The following is a 13,648-nucleotide window of genomic DNA, read 5'->3' as shown; positions in this document are numbered from 1 at the left end:
CGAATGCCATGTTGTGAGTATTTTAACTGTGTGCGCATTAGAAGCGCCAGTCCCTAGAAGTTCCTGTCCATCATCCGATCCTAAGTGAGAGGATGAGCCGGCTGTCCCTCTAAAAGCGTCTAAAAATCAGGTCGCCCAACATGTCAAATATTTTATATCAGATATCTATCACAAACAACCTCAGAAACCTCAGTCACTACTGGCACCACCGCACTCCCTCACTTGCATCTAATGGAAAGAAAGCAACAGAGCGGGGTGTGTGATATGCATCCATATCAAATATGTTGAGTTGCGTACCAATTTACGACACAAAAGAATGGTATCAGCTATAAAGAAAGCTTTGAAACTTTGGAATTCCAAAAATTAGGCATCCGGTGCGAATGATATTGAAAACTTCGGCGATATGCAAGGCTTTTGGTGATTCGCTCATCGAAGCCAGGACCTAATTGCCCCACTAGGCATGGAATCCATTGCCATTTTATACTGTTTGGTGTCTCGCTTCTCTGCTGGCCAAAATTTTCCCTTTAAGAATTCGATCAGCGACACAAAGTGCAAGAAAAATGCAAAATGCGAAGTGCACAATGCAAAAACCCCTGAAGACGTCATTGACAACCGCTCAAAATCGCACGTTGATAGTCAGTTTCAATGGCGGCGTCATGGACTCGAGATCCTCGGCAGTTGGGAGCATCCGGACAATCCCTGGATCCCTCAAAACTGCGAACACGCCTAAGGCGTGCGATAGATAATTCGAGGTCACAAAAAGGCTCTGGGCCACGCTCTGAGTAGAGAATTCGGCCCTGTTAAGTCATGGGCCCAAATAGTTTGAAATCGACATATCCGTGACAGAAGTTTCCCCGACACAATGAATCATTCTTTCACGACGTGCCTGAATACTATATATAATAGTCTAATAAAACTACCGGTTGCAAAATGTTCTTACAGGTATATTTTTGTTCCTACACACGTCAATAACTTACACTTCATTCACTGACTAGATATAAGACAATGACAAACAAGGCACATAAAACAGAAAACGGGTCAGGCCTCAAAACGGAACTTTTGAACGCACGGCAACAAGTCTGTGTATGGGAACCACCTGAAAACGAAATCATGACAGTACTGCCTCAATTAAGTCATGATCTGCGATAAAAACTTCATCGTTCAGACACACCACCACATGAGGAGCATCTGACAGTGCTAGAGCCATTGCTCACCTACCCCCGAAGCTAACATCACAAACGGGCTACAGGTCACAAAGACAAAGCCAACACTGTTTTCCTCGTCCGCCTACAAAAATATGCCGCTGTGCGCCCGCCGTGATCATTGGTCAATCCCTCGCCCAGACAGCAGTCGTGACGGGCGTTGGCCGGGGTGCACGGTGAACAGAAGCAGACTCTGGAAAAAGGGTGAGTTCGTGACTGACCAAACTGACAAAAACAATGTCAATGTGTGTGATCTAGCAAGCGTTAATCTGCAATGCTGGCGCCGTTAAAGGGTGCACAATGTTTACCATTGTACATGCATATTCGAAAGGTGTTTACTTAAAGGAACAGCTGCATTTTCTTCGAGTGTGCCATACCTGTTCAAAATGCCCAACAAAAACAATGAAAAGTACCTTTGGTATTTACGTCCGCGAGTTAAGTCTCGCCGTTCAGATGTAGAGAAAGCTTTCGTAGTCTTTGCAGGGTGCCAACGAGAGAGAGGTGGTGTGGAAAGCCGAGGAGCGCACATCCTCCATTCCGCCGGACTCCAGGGCGGGCCGAGCAAGTCCCCTGCTCCTGCTCCACTGCAGGAACTGCGAATGAAACCGAACGTCAGAAACCGCATGTTTCCTGCCACCAGTGACACAGTTCCATGTGTCACTGGTGATTTGGTGGCATGGCAGCGTGGTTTTCACGAGTCATCTACCGCCGCAGCGTATAGTGCGTAAGTTGCACAAAACAATTGCCCCCCCCCAGGCGGTATGGCAGCGCTTAACATCACACCCCACCTCTCTTCATAAGAGGTCGGTGTGGCGCCCACCCCTCCAATGTGCCTGATTTTTTCAAAGGACCCCGTTGATCAATAGTGAAAGCCTTTGCCCTGCAGCTTTTGGCAGTCTCGGACGGTAAATGTACTTTTTTGGTGGAATTCTGCACATACTGAGGCATGTGTGTGCGTTTTTTTATACGCCATGACACGTACGCGCTTGATCTTGTCGATCCGCGCAGTGGGTTACGAGTAAGGTTTTCAGCTCTTCACAGGGCCTGAGCAAGATGTTCAAACGGTCAGCATTACAGCAAGGTCATGCGCAGTGATGGTGTGCATCTCATGAGAAGCGAGGTGAAGGCATACGAGCGATGGTGTGGATCTCATGAGAAGCGAGGTGAAGGCATACGTGCATGACTTGGCTCCGCGTCAGCGATGTGCATGGGCAAAAGGTCCCTATGAAGTGGTCTTGAGGACATTTCCGGGAACTAGACAAGACAAGAGCGCCTACTTGGGCTGGTTTGATTTCACAGAAAATATTTAACAACGCACATTCCGATGTTTCCAATAGTTAATGGTCTACACTCCGACATCACTAAGGGTTGTTGCTGCTATAATGTAGATGTACGAATCTAAAAGAGGATGTTCCCTTTTTGCTTATTAATACATTTGATAGAGAGACCTGGGTCAGGACAACTGCGGCCTTTCGCCGGATCGTCCTCGGATCGTCTGCAACAGCTTGGTCCGTCTCAGCCGCTGCCGGCTCCAGCTTACTGACGGGCCAGGACAAATGGTAGGCCGCCGAGACCGACTCCCGTCCACAAACAAACTGTACCCCCTCTGCACAACTCTGCAGTGACCAGCAAGGGGGTGGTGACGTTGCAGACAGCATGTCAGGCCGAATGAGAATCAGGCCCACTCAGACGATGTCACCTGAGTTACGATCTCATCGAACGGCTGCGCAGCAAGCACACCCCCGAGAAGCTGAAGTACAAACAAGACCACTTCTCATTTGCTGATGAGGTAATCGCCATCCACAAGGTCAGCTCAGGGTCACTCACCGATCGCCTGAGGGGGAAGTCCCGTCCGATGCGTGGTGTGCCCGGCGGCCGCTTCCTCAGCACGAAGCTGTAGTCGCTGCTGGAGGCCCACTCTTGCTGTATGAGCAGCGGACGGTCGTCCGGATGCAGCTTGCGCTCGAAGCCCGTTGTACGGCCCACCTGTGAGATACAGGCGGGAAGTCAGGCGCGGTCGGCGGGGCAGTTTCAAGGTGAACTAGAAGTGGCTTGTCGAGTGACAGTGCAAGAACAGTGTGTATCGCAACATCGGTAGAATGCAAAGCGGTTCACAGAGACTGCTCCAAATATAACCTTGATGTGTTAGAACTACTCGGCAGATGATTTAAATCCCAATCAAACGCTGTTGAAGTCAGACGTACCTCGTAAATGCCGAAGAGATTGACGCCCTCCGAGGAGTTGTAACAGTTCAGCAACAACTGGATCATCTGGTCAACAGTTGTCCTCTCCGAGATCAGCAGGCTCTTGTACTTAGACTGCAAAGCAAACAACAAACAATGGTGTGATCAGATCGGCCGTCGGCGGCACAAATTACTGGCGCACATGCGATGTGTGGTTCTCAGGTGTTGACGTGCCAATTAAACCCAGGATAATAGAAGCCGGGTGGAACGACGTCCGGTAATTTTAGCATAATACTAGAAATCTACTAGATGCGCATTTACGCGCTATGAGTTGAGCTTCCACTAAGCATTTCACATCTTGTGATTGGAAGTAGCGAGACGCAGACGCTTCAGTAACAATAATGAATGCATTTTTAGTTAAACTGATGTTGTGTCTAGACTTTTTGCAGGAAATGTCAAGAATATGAATACCGGATTACACTGATAGCATGCGTCGAATGATTGCAGACAATTCATCATATTACACAGGGAAATGGAAGAAAAGTTATGGGCTGGCGCGATCTCGAGCGGAGACCGGACGACGCACCACAAAAGTCGGAAAATTATCAGCGCACCGTGCATGGAAACACCGCCCGGCCCGCCGCGAGAGTGGGGCTTCTCTACAGAAAATCGCCGTTGAATCGGCGCAAGGTAAAGCAACCATCTGATATTTCATGCCGGCTTCATCGAAATCGGCAGGATAAAATTTGATCTTAAGATCCCCGAATGCTGAGCCATTATTGCATACAACCTCTGGGACCCCAAATCACCATCATCATAAGCTGGTAGAAGAAAAGGCATGCCATGAAACGGTCGTGCTGCCAGCGTACTTCGCTGGGGCCGGGTTCAGCCTCCATACTACGGCGACGGTGTTAGAAAGACGAGCACGCCTGCCACAATCTGCAGTACTGCTCCTAAAACCGCCAGGTAATAACAGCGTGCGGCTGTACCGTTGCCGACACGACCGTGCCGGTGGGCAGGTCCGGTCGCCATGCTAACTCACCCCTGCCATGAGCACGCTGTCGAACACCTTCACCAGGCCGCCTCGCCTCATGCGAACGGTGAACCTGCAGCAGAGGCAAACCAGCAGCGGTGACGGCCGGCCGGCTGCTCGTCATCTCAGCGGGAGACAACCGGTAATCAGCGCTATTTTGAACGCTGTTTGGGTCTAAAGACATGTGCACAGATTACTCAGGGTCACGATTGACAGATCTGTTCACGGCCATGCCAGTGCCAGACACTCTTTCCATGGCCTGTCCTGGCACCATCAGTCGTGCCAATGCGCCTAATAACACCGACTAGAACTGATTGTCTGGCACTGCCGACGCCAATATCTATAATCACTTCAACAAAGAGCCCAGACCGCACCGGTAACGTTAGCTGGACACCGCCCGTCCCATGCACTACTTCCTCATTCGCCACCTCACATAACGGCGCTCGCTTTCGTGCCGTATCGCCGCCGGCAGGGGCCCGGCACTGCCGCAGCGGACTACAGGCGACCACTGTAAGCACGCGCAGCGCCGCCGGCCGCGCGCGCCGGCCTCGTCCGCACGGCATGGCACGGCCCACTTGCTGGCCGGACGTGACGCGGCGTGGGAGCCGTGACGTGACGTTGACGCGACGGCGGCCAGCAGGTGCCGGCTACCGGCGCTCACCCCGCGCCGCGCTGCGGTGCCCACATTCAGCGAAGTGCGGTGTACTCACCTGGAGTCGGCGCGCGGGTAGCAGGCCTGCAGCTGGGCTGGACACGAGTCGTCATCCAGCACCAGGATCGTCCGCACAGAAGCACCTGTCAATAACGCAGCCGCTCAGTCCCCGCTGTCGTGATTGGGGCATGCTCCATTTCCCGGTGTCCGGTGGTAGTCGGCGGTATGAACTGTATGGAGCGCTATAATCATTTTACCGGGGAGCAGGCAGGTCACACCCCTGGTCACGTGATTACGGCCGAAGTAGTCCAGCACCGCACAGCCCAGCACTGACAGACTGTCCGCCATCCTTTAGTGGTGCGACTATGACCTTAATTGAGTTTACACGATGCTAGCTGTCGCTCTCCCGGCTTCGAAAGAGACGTCATCATTTCAGCAGCATGACATGGCGCGTGCAACGCCGCAGCTCACAGTGGAGCACCGCACAAGAAGGCAGCAGACCAGTAGTGCCGATTAGGGCGAGCACGCAGCACTGAATCACTCCGAATATTGCGTCACAACGACGGAAACGCGCGCGGTCACGATGAGCCAGCTGCACGCACCGACAGCAGGGTCACACGAAGGTGTCACCCGTAATCGTCTCACAACGCCCATATTGTCTGGCAGTGTCTCCTCCAACAGGGCCACTGAGGGGGGGGGGGGGAGGGACGTGCAGTACCTAACCAGATCATACCCGAGATGGATAAGAACCTGTTTGTATTTTTATCAGTTATTTATCATCCTTCAGCTTCCGCCCCAAGATGTTTTTATACGGCATGTGGCGTTTGTGACACGTGTCTGTAAATGTGCACAGGCGTCTGCAGACGTATCAGATCGCTCAACCAGCAATTATGAGTGTAATGTGCTCAGCATGTCGCCCAATTCCATCAATCCGACGCCTCTGTGCATTCTCGTTATTCCGGCTCTTATCACCGCTGCCTTCTTGTATCCACTAACGGGCGCCGTTTTCTATAGTAGCCGGTAATCCCGTGCTGAAGCTTCAGACCAGAACATGGCAGGCGGAAGGAAGCCCCAGTCCGCCGGCCAAGCGGCATTGACCCTGAGGTCGAGCTCCGTGACCTCGGCACGTGACACCCCGGCAGCCGGGGGTACGCCCGGAGTCTGTGCCCCCTCCCGTTCGGCAAACATTTCCGACGCGAGTAGGACCCGGCCCTACTCCCGTGGTGCATCTCAATGAGCCAAGCGACACCATACGCGAGTCAAATGTAAGGTCATATCCGGGTTTCTGGCACGATCTTTTACCAAGTCCCGTAGCGGTGACATGTGTATCACGAACGCTTTCTAAACACTTCAAAAAGCATGCTTGTTCGATTCCCGTCAGGCTCGAACACACATTAACGATGAGGCAAAGTGACAACTAACATGTCCACGTAACATATTGTTCGAGTGCGATCTACCTTTTTACGCTTTGATTCTAGCATCCATTTTGAAAAAGGCACCTTGCGCATGAGACTAAAATGCATGATGCTACCATTTGCGTGATATGCATTTTGATCACGATTTGAATATTTCATTGCTGTAATGTTTGCCAGACCGGCAAAAGAGCCGGACGAGCCGACGCTCTTGTGGCGACCTCGACTGACCTGTGCTCCTGGTGGCCACCTCCATGGTGAGGAAGAACAGGTTAGGGTCGCGGTGCTTCATGCGGTACTTATTGAGCAGCTGGTCCACCACGTCCCGGCACGTGGTTGTGTACTTGACACACATGGTCTTGTACTCGAGGTCAGGCCGCAGACAGCGCGTGTACACCTTCACCGTCGTCTGAAATTGTCGGTCGACGGCATGAGACTCGCTCGCAATTGGCCATTTACGCCGGGTGCTGCAAAGCATGTGCATCATCCACCACTCGGAAAATAAATCTATTCGTCTATGACATCACACACCGTATATTGAGATAAATATCGACGCAAAAAGTCATGTTAATGTCTTGCATTAAACATGGAACCACGGTAGCACGAGTCTTCCACGGTCCCAAAGTTTCCACATTACACATGCCAGCAAACTGGACATTGACTGGCGTCGTTTCCATCCAGAGGCCTGTCCCACACGGCGCCAGTCGCGTGAGGATGACACTGGGAGGCAGGCCATCTGGCCAGCCAACAGCGGGCCGCTCCGCCGCCGGCCGGTACACCCGCCCGGCCGGCGCGGGCCGCACAGCTGGGCGACCGCCAAAACAACGCCGGTGTGCCTGGCAGAGAGACCTGAAGCTGGCCTGGAGATTATCCCAGGCCCAGGGGAGGTGGCTGATCCTGCCGTCTGCGCCTGGAACTAGCGCTGGTCTGGAGATAATCCCAGGCCCGGGGCAGGTGGCTGATCCTGCCGACTACGCCTGGAGATAATCCCGGGCCCGGGGAGGCGGCTGATCCTGCCGACTGCGCCTGGAGCTGGCGCTGGCCTGGAGATAATCCCAGGCCCGGGGGGAGGGAGGGGGGGGGGTGGCTGATCCTGCCAGCTGCGCCTGGAGCTGCTGCCAGCTGCCAGCCGGCCAGGAGAGGATCTCAGGCCCGGAGAAAGCGGCCGATCCTGCCGACTACGCCTGGAGCTGGCGCTGGCCTGGAGATAATCCCAGGCCCGGCGGAGGTGGCTGATCCTGCCAACTACACCTGGAGATAATCCCATGCCCGGGGAGGCGGCTGATCCTGCCGGCTGCGCCTGGAGCTGACGCTGGCCATCTGCCGTCAGCCGGCCGCCGCCAGCTCCAGACCCGCTGCGGTCCGTCCAGCGTGGTCAGCAGCGGTCGCCGGCCATACTGAGAGCGGCCCGGCACGATCCCGACTCCGACCCCTCCCAGCCAGGGTTCGAGGAAACAGCGAGCTGGTGCCGCAGCAGCGAGCCATGCCGTTTAGTGGCTGGGACAAACCGAAGCATGCAGCGGCCGGAAACCAGCGGCAACCGCAGGCTCATAGCTTGTGAATATTCATCTCGTAAAGAGGTTTCGCACCTGTTCCGACGCTCAGGGGTTGCGACGCTCACGACCTTGGCCGGAGAGAGGGCTCGTGTGAGTGGGGAAGAGTACTCCGAACGCGTTCAAGATGATATTTACGGACGGCTTAAGCCCGTAAGTATAGCCCAATAAGGGGTCATAAAATCCAATAGGCGCGTGTCAATCGCAATCAGTGTGAAAAATGTCATTCTTTTGGTTCTCCGCCGCCATTGTCTAATCGATGGGCTGCTACTAAAACTCTACCGTCACCTGCGCTGCGTGACCCAGCGAACCGGAGCCAGACTGATGCGCACGCAGAATCAGTGCGGCAGAATGGTGCTGGTGAGGATGTCGTGTTCGGGACACCACTCGCACCTTTTGGTGTTGTGTAAAGACCTTAGTTCTATTCTGTACAAGGAAGCAAAAGGTGTCATGTGTAGTCAATGAAAAATATAAGTTGTTGCGCTGTTGAGTTTGGTTTTCAGCTTTTCAACCCATTACTTTATGTCTGCCGGCGCTACGTCTACAACGTTGTTTTACAGCCAGCTCTGTCATGCTGATGATGTAGACAAATAAAGCAGGTCTCCTCCAACGAATGCATCAACAAACGTCTCAGCTTTCATGCCAACATTTGATCAGCCCGCAGAAATGAGTACTCAAAGATAAGAGAGTTCAAATTGTTCATAACCACAGCCAAATCAAGGTCGGGCATCTGCTGATAAGGTCACATTGCCGTCAACAGCAACGTGAAATGTGCCCAGTCAGCCACATTGTAAGTGATGACCAGAGAGCAGCCTCTCATCGTGAACCGGTCCATTCAACAACATCCGCTGCAATGTGACGCGATTAAAATAGTCGCACGTTCGGGCCCGCTGAGCGGCGTCCCGCTGAGCGGCCCGCTGGGCGGTGGCTCGCTGTGTCTGTGATCAGAATGGCCCTTAGCAAGGGGTATGACTCGCACTGTGCTCTTGCACTCGGAGTATGCACGGACACTGACCCATAAGGCCGGCCTCGCACTCGGAGAATGCACGGACACTGACCCGTAAGGCCGGCCTTGCACTCGGAGAATGCACGGACACTGATCCATAAGGCCGGCCTTGCACTCGGAGAATGCACGGACACTGATCCATAAGGCCGGCCTTGCACTCGGAGAATGCACGGACACTGACCCGTAAGGCCGGCCTTGCACTCGGAGAATGCACAGACACTGACCCGTAAGGCCGGCGGAAAAGGGCGATGACATCCGCTGATAGAGGGGAAGCGACAATCGTCTTTGGTGAAACTCTGTGTCCGGCTGCGGCCTGGCCTGATCCACGTCTGGATAGGGGCGTAGGCAGGATTTCGTTAGGCGTGAAATTTATAATAGGGCATACGACAACATCGCTATTTACTTGTATTTGTCCGCTTCTTTTTTACATGGAACTCTTGAAGAGAACCTTGTGTTTTTTTTAAGTGGTTTTGAGCTTAGATAGCCCCTTTCCGTATTATTCTCTTTAGATCAATCATAGCTATGCCTCTTTTCAGACTACAAGTTCTGTTGCTTCTGAGCTAGGAGTACGTTAAGTGCTGCAGACCATTTCGTGTCGCCTAATTTGAAGTCAACTAGGCAGGCATGACGTCAAAGGAACGTCAAACGAATTACGCCTCCCATACTGCGTTCAACGTCAAGATGAACTCAATGGCCACAAGAGGAATGTGACCGTCGAGTTATTCGTGTCTGGAGCACGTATACACGGCCATCACATCAACGGACAGCAGTTAGCTTTCAACTAGCTAGGCGCGTTAAGTACTAGTTTTGAACACGAACCGCGTTTGTGGTAAATAATACAGGCATTTGGAAAGGCCTATTAGTTTGGCATAAATGAGGCTGGGAAGAGACTAGCTTAAGAATAGCGCCGTAACTTCATTCCATCACGGACAAAAGACACGAACACCACGAGAAAGTGCCAAAACGAGCTCACACAACGACCGTAGGTTTGGTTCGCACGCATAAATGAATGAGGTACCTTGCAGCGAGTTAAGGTACTACAGGTTAATTAGCCGTACACCGCGCTGGCAATTCTGATGCGTTCAGCTTGGCAGCGACTCTGACGTCATAAGAAAACGTTCCATGACACAATCAAACGATGCCGTATTTAGTAGAATATTTATCAGGGTGAAAATTTGGTGTCTAAAACACTCTTTTACATTCAAAACCACCTCAATAGTTATGAGTTTTCCCATAATAACTGATGCTTGCCTGAATATCTTCAAACATTCCCTTTGAATTGTAGACATTTCTTCACAAGCATGTTGATGCGCGTTAATATTCGATAAGGCAGTAGGAGCCTATCTGCAACAGGTGCCAGTCCTCAAGTTGAATACGTCACCGGGTCTGGGCGTGGTCAGAGGCTTGGTTCAAACCTCCGTCTTACCGTGGGCGTGGCCGGCACGCTGGTGCTGCCCGTGCTGCTCTGTGTCTCGTTCAGCGATGTGTAGGAGGAGGAGCGAGACGACAGAGCCGGCTCGTGCAGTGAGCTGAAGCTCATGGTGGAGTTGATGCTCAGAGTGTCCGCCTTCTGGCCAGACCGTATCAGCGAGGACCGCGGCGGGTTGATCTGCACGTGCTTCAGCATGACCCTGTGGAAGAGAACGAACACATCGACCGTAAATTCAAGCGGTGCGACTGACATGTTTGACCGGTTGTCCACTGGTTGGAGCCTTTTTATGCACATTCCTAGAACTCGTACAAGTCAACCTCGCCTCACGCTCCCACGGTCTGTTATTCGTGACACTGCTGTTACAGCAGCAGCCACGAACAGGAAGAGAAACTCTGGCTCAGCCACTGGCAATCGTGCCTCCGCCATCTCGCCGTCCCACTTCCAGGTGCGCGTCGCCTGCGATGACGCCATAACCGGCGAGGTGCTCCACTGGCGCCCAACACCCGCTCCGTCTGGCGCTCAACACCCGCTCCGGCTGGCGTCCAACACCCGCTCCGGCTGGCGTCCCACACCCGCTCCGGCTGGCGCCCCCACCCGCTCCGTCTGGCGCCCAACACCCGCTCCGTCTGGCGCTCAACACCCGCTCCGTCTGGCGCCCCACACCGCTCCAGGCTGACTCCCACACCCCTCCGTCCTGGCCGCCCCACACCCGCTCGCTGACGCCACACCCGCTCGGCTGACGCCCCACACCCGCTCCGGCTGGGCGCCCCACACCCCGTCCAGGCTGGCGCCCCACACCCGCTCCGGCTGGCCGCCCCACACCCGCTCCGCCTGGACCAGGGCCGGGACGAGCCGGGCCCGTGAGAACGACCGGCCGTGGACAGGCGGCGCCGGAAGGGACTGATCTGTTTTCCCACGGTTGGCGGGAAGGCCGTGGGCCGCGTCCTGGCCGTTCATTGCGACGACCGTGGGACGTCCGGTCGGAGGGTGAGGGACTGGGTGTTCCGCTTCAAGCCCTGGCCATGCGCAGCGCTGGTGGTTGGTAAGAGCGTGTAGAGATCAACAACGCTACTCAAGAGCAAGACCTGAGGTCCTACTGAAGTATCGGAGAAAGGAGGGGGAGAGTGGGGGAGAGGGGTGAGGAAGGGTAAAGCCCACAGCAGTGAGGTTAGGCATAAGCTGTATAATCAAGAATCGAGGTAACGTGGTAATCTGATATGTACGTCAGGGGCGCCGGGCTAATTAATGAAAGGAACTACGTAAAAGAGCTATCGATTCATTTTTTTAGGAATACGACGCACATTGTCGAGCAATATTTATGAAGCGTCAGCGACTGCAGAGGTCCTATTAGCGCTCAGGAGCCATGGATCTACCGGGATTCGACCCTGGGCCCCAATGTGGGAGCCGAAGGTGCTAACCACTCGGCCATTACGCGTACATTTCTGGACGGGGTACCTTGCGGGGAGCGCACACCAGCCCAGTGAGCTACTTTTGTTCGTTTGATAGGGGGCATGCAACACAATTAGAGGATATACGAGAAGAAAGCAAAAGGGACCGATACAGAAACAAGACGCGCATTTCGAGTCGTAAATTTGAATAGAGAGCGCACATGAACAATGCTGATAAGGCAGGCATTCAAGTTTGATGCAGGCGGTTTCAGCACGAGTCCATTCACCGTGAAGCAGGCTGTCAATGCGTCTGACCTTGGAGATTACATCACCGGGATCTTCTCCGCCAGGCATTGTCTGGCGCTAACAATGTTATCTTTTAGACAATGCCAGCATCGCTTGTATGCTCAACGAAGGCGGCTGGAATTAGAATCACGCAGCTTGCAGTGTGGCCTGCCAGCATTGTGTGCGCAATGATATACGGGATAGCCATTTGATGTTCACACTTCATGAGCGAAACCACCTTGAACACGCTGAAGATCGATTCCGTGAGTTATGGCGGCTGCCACCGTCGATCCAAGAGCACCCTTGATTCGTGGTTTGTGTCTTTATCGACGGTGTTGATAAACGCCCATTTAAAAACGCGCAAAGTCGAGAAAATATGGTCGATAACCTATCAAAAGGCAGAGCTATTGCAGCTCGGGACCGCCGTGAGTGGTAGTGATCAAACTGCGGGACAACCATCAAAGCAACGACGCTCCTGAAAGCTTGAACGTTTGAGCCCATGTACTAAATCTTCGGACTTTTTCCAAACATGGCTACTGCCAACTATGTCCTCAATCATTCGCCAGTGTTCTAGCGGTGAGGGGCGCCGTTTCACCGGAAGCGGTCGGCCGTCGGTGTTCGTGCCTCGCTCCCTGTGGCGGTTACCGGCTGTCGCTTCCGCTGGCCCAGTTGAAGTCTCCATTGTTAAGCGGCGGGTCTCTGACCGGCCCTGGCCTCGGCGCTGCTGGGCGGCGGGCTGCTCAGCTGACATTGTCAACCGACCGGTACGGCCCCTGGCCAGTGGGTGTCGCCGGGTCGCTGGACGGGGTATGTTTCTTGACCTCGTGGTTCCTTTCAAGTGAATTGATGACACTTGGTCGTTTGGTTTCCTCAGAGTTATATGATGGCAATGTGTCATGAATGATTGCTTACCAAGATACGCCTCCGATCATCACGGGCAATACAATTGTTGGGAACATGCTCGGACCAAGAGGGTTCACGTTTCTCACCTTCCGGGAAGTCGCAAACCAAAAAACCAGAACTCACCTGGAAGATATACGACCACCAATCAGCACCGTCGAACTCCTCGCGCCCCGTGACCTCGCACGGGCCGTCACGTGACACCCCGTACGCCCGGTTTCCGACAGCCACCTATCCCATGCACCACCCGCGCCGGTCACCGCCTGCCCACTGCTTCGCCAGGAAGCGATTATGTGCCGCGTACGCGGGCCTGTGACGTCACACCAGCGCGGACCAATGGCTGGCCGCGGAGCGCAGCCCGGCTTCGAGGGCGTCCCATCGTGCAGAAGCGACGCCGGACTACCGGTGAAAATTACCCGGCAATGCCATTAGAGCAGCGGACCGGCCTGCCTTTGACCGGCTGCAGGCTGCCGACCCAGAGCTGAATGTGGTCGTGACGGAGTGCAGAGCGTTTAGGTAAGCGTCGTTTGCTGCCGACCAGCGACCATTGCCAGACTGCCGTGCAGGCGCCGCATTGGGACATTTGGTCTCGGCCAATTTTT

General features: G+C 54.0%; 1 protein-coding gene across 1 annotated transcript; it reads right to left on the bottom strand.

Moving 5' to 3' along the window:
• Positions 1-923: 923 nt before the first annotated feature.
• LOC119090315 (uncharacterized) lies at positions 924-13,304 on the bottom strand. Its single transcript, XM_037213100.1, has 9 exons — positions 13,173-13,304; positions 10,468-10,672; positions 6,714-6,891; positions 5,129-5,213; positions 4,428-4,491; positions 3,407-3,520; positions 3,030-3,188; positions 1,616-1,795; positions 924-1,395 (listed from the first exon to the last, which is right to left on the bottom strand). Exons 2-8 carry the CDS (start codon positions 10,666-10,668, stop codon positions 1,652-1,654), a joined length of 945 nt encoding a protein of 314 aa, XP_037068995.1. The 5' UTR covers positions 10,669-10,672; positions 13,173-13,304; the 3' UTR covers positions 924-1,395; positions 1,616-1,651.
• Between the last annotated feature and the right edge of the window lie 344 nt (positions 13,305-13,648).

The sequence above is a fragment of the Pollicipes pollicipes genome, unplaced genomic scaffold (assembly GCF_011947565.3).
Source record: "Pollicipes pollicipes isolate AB1234 unplaced genomic scaffold, Ppol_2.1 Scaffold_3087;HRSCAF=3621_pilon_pilon_pilon, whole genome shotgun sequence".
Classification (NCBI taxonomy): Eukaryota; Metazoa; Arthropoda; class Thecostraca; order Pollicipedomorpha; family Pollicipedidae; genus Pollicipes; species Pollicipes pollicipes.
This window is presented reverse-complemented; position numbering and strand designations above follow the sequence as displayed.

Bases quoted from the DNA above. Each gene is read 5' to 3' on its own strand.
- LOC119090315 (XM_037213100.1), bottom strand. From the start codon at position 10,668: ATGCTGAAGCACGTGCAGATCAACCCGCCGCGGTCCTCGCTGATACGG. The intron at 6,892-10,467 runs GTAAGACGGAGG...CGACAATTTCAG, and splicing joins GCGTGCCGGCCACGCCCACG to ACGACGGTGAAGGTGTACAC. The intron at 4,492-5,128 runs GTGAGTACACCG...CCTCTGCTGCAG, and splicing joins TACCCGCGCGCCGACTCCAG to GTTCACCGTTCGCATGAGGC.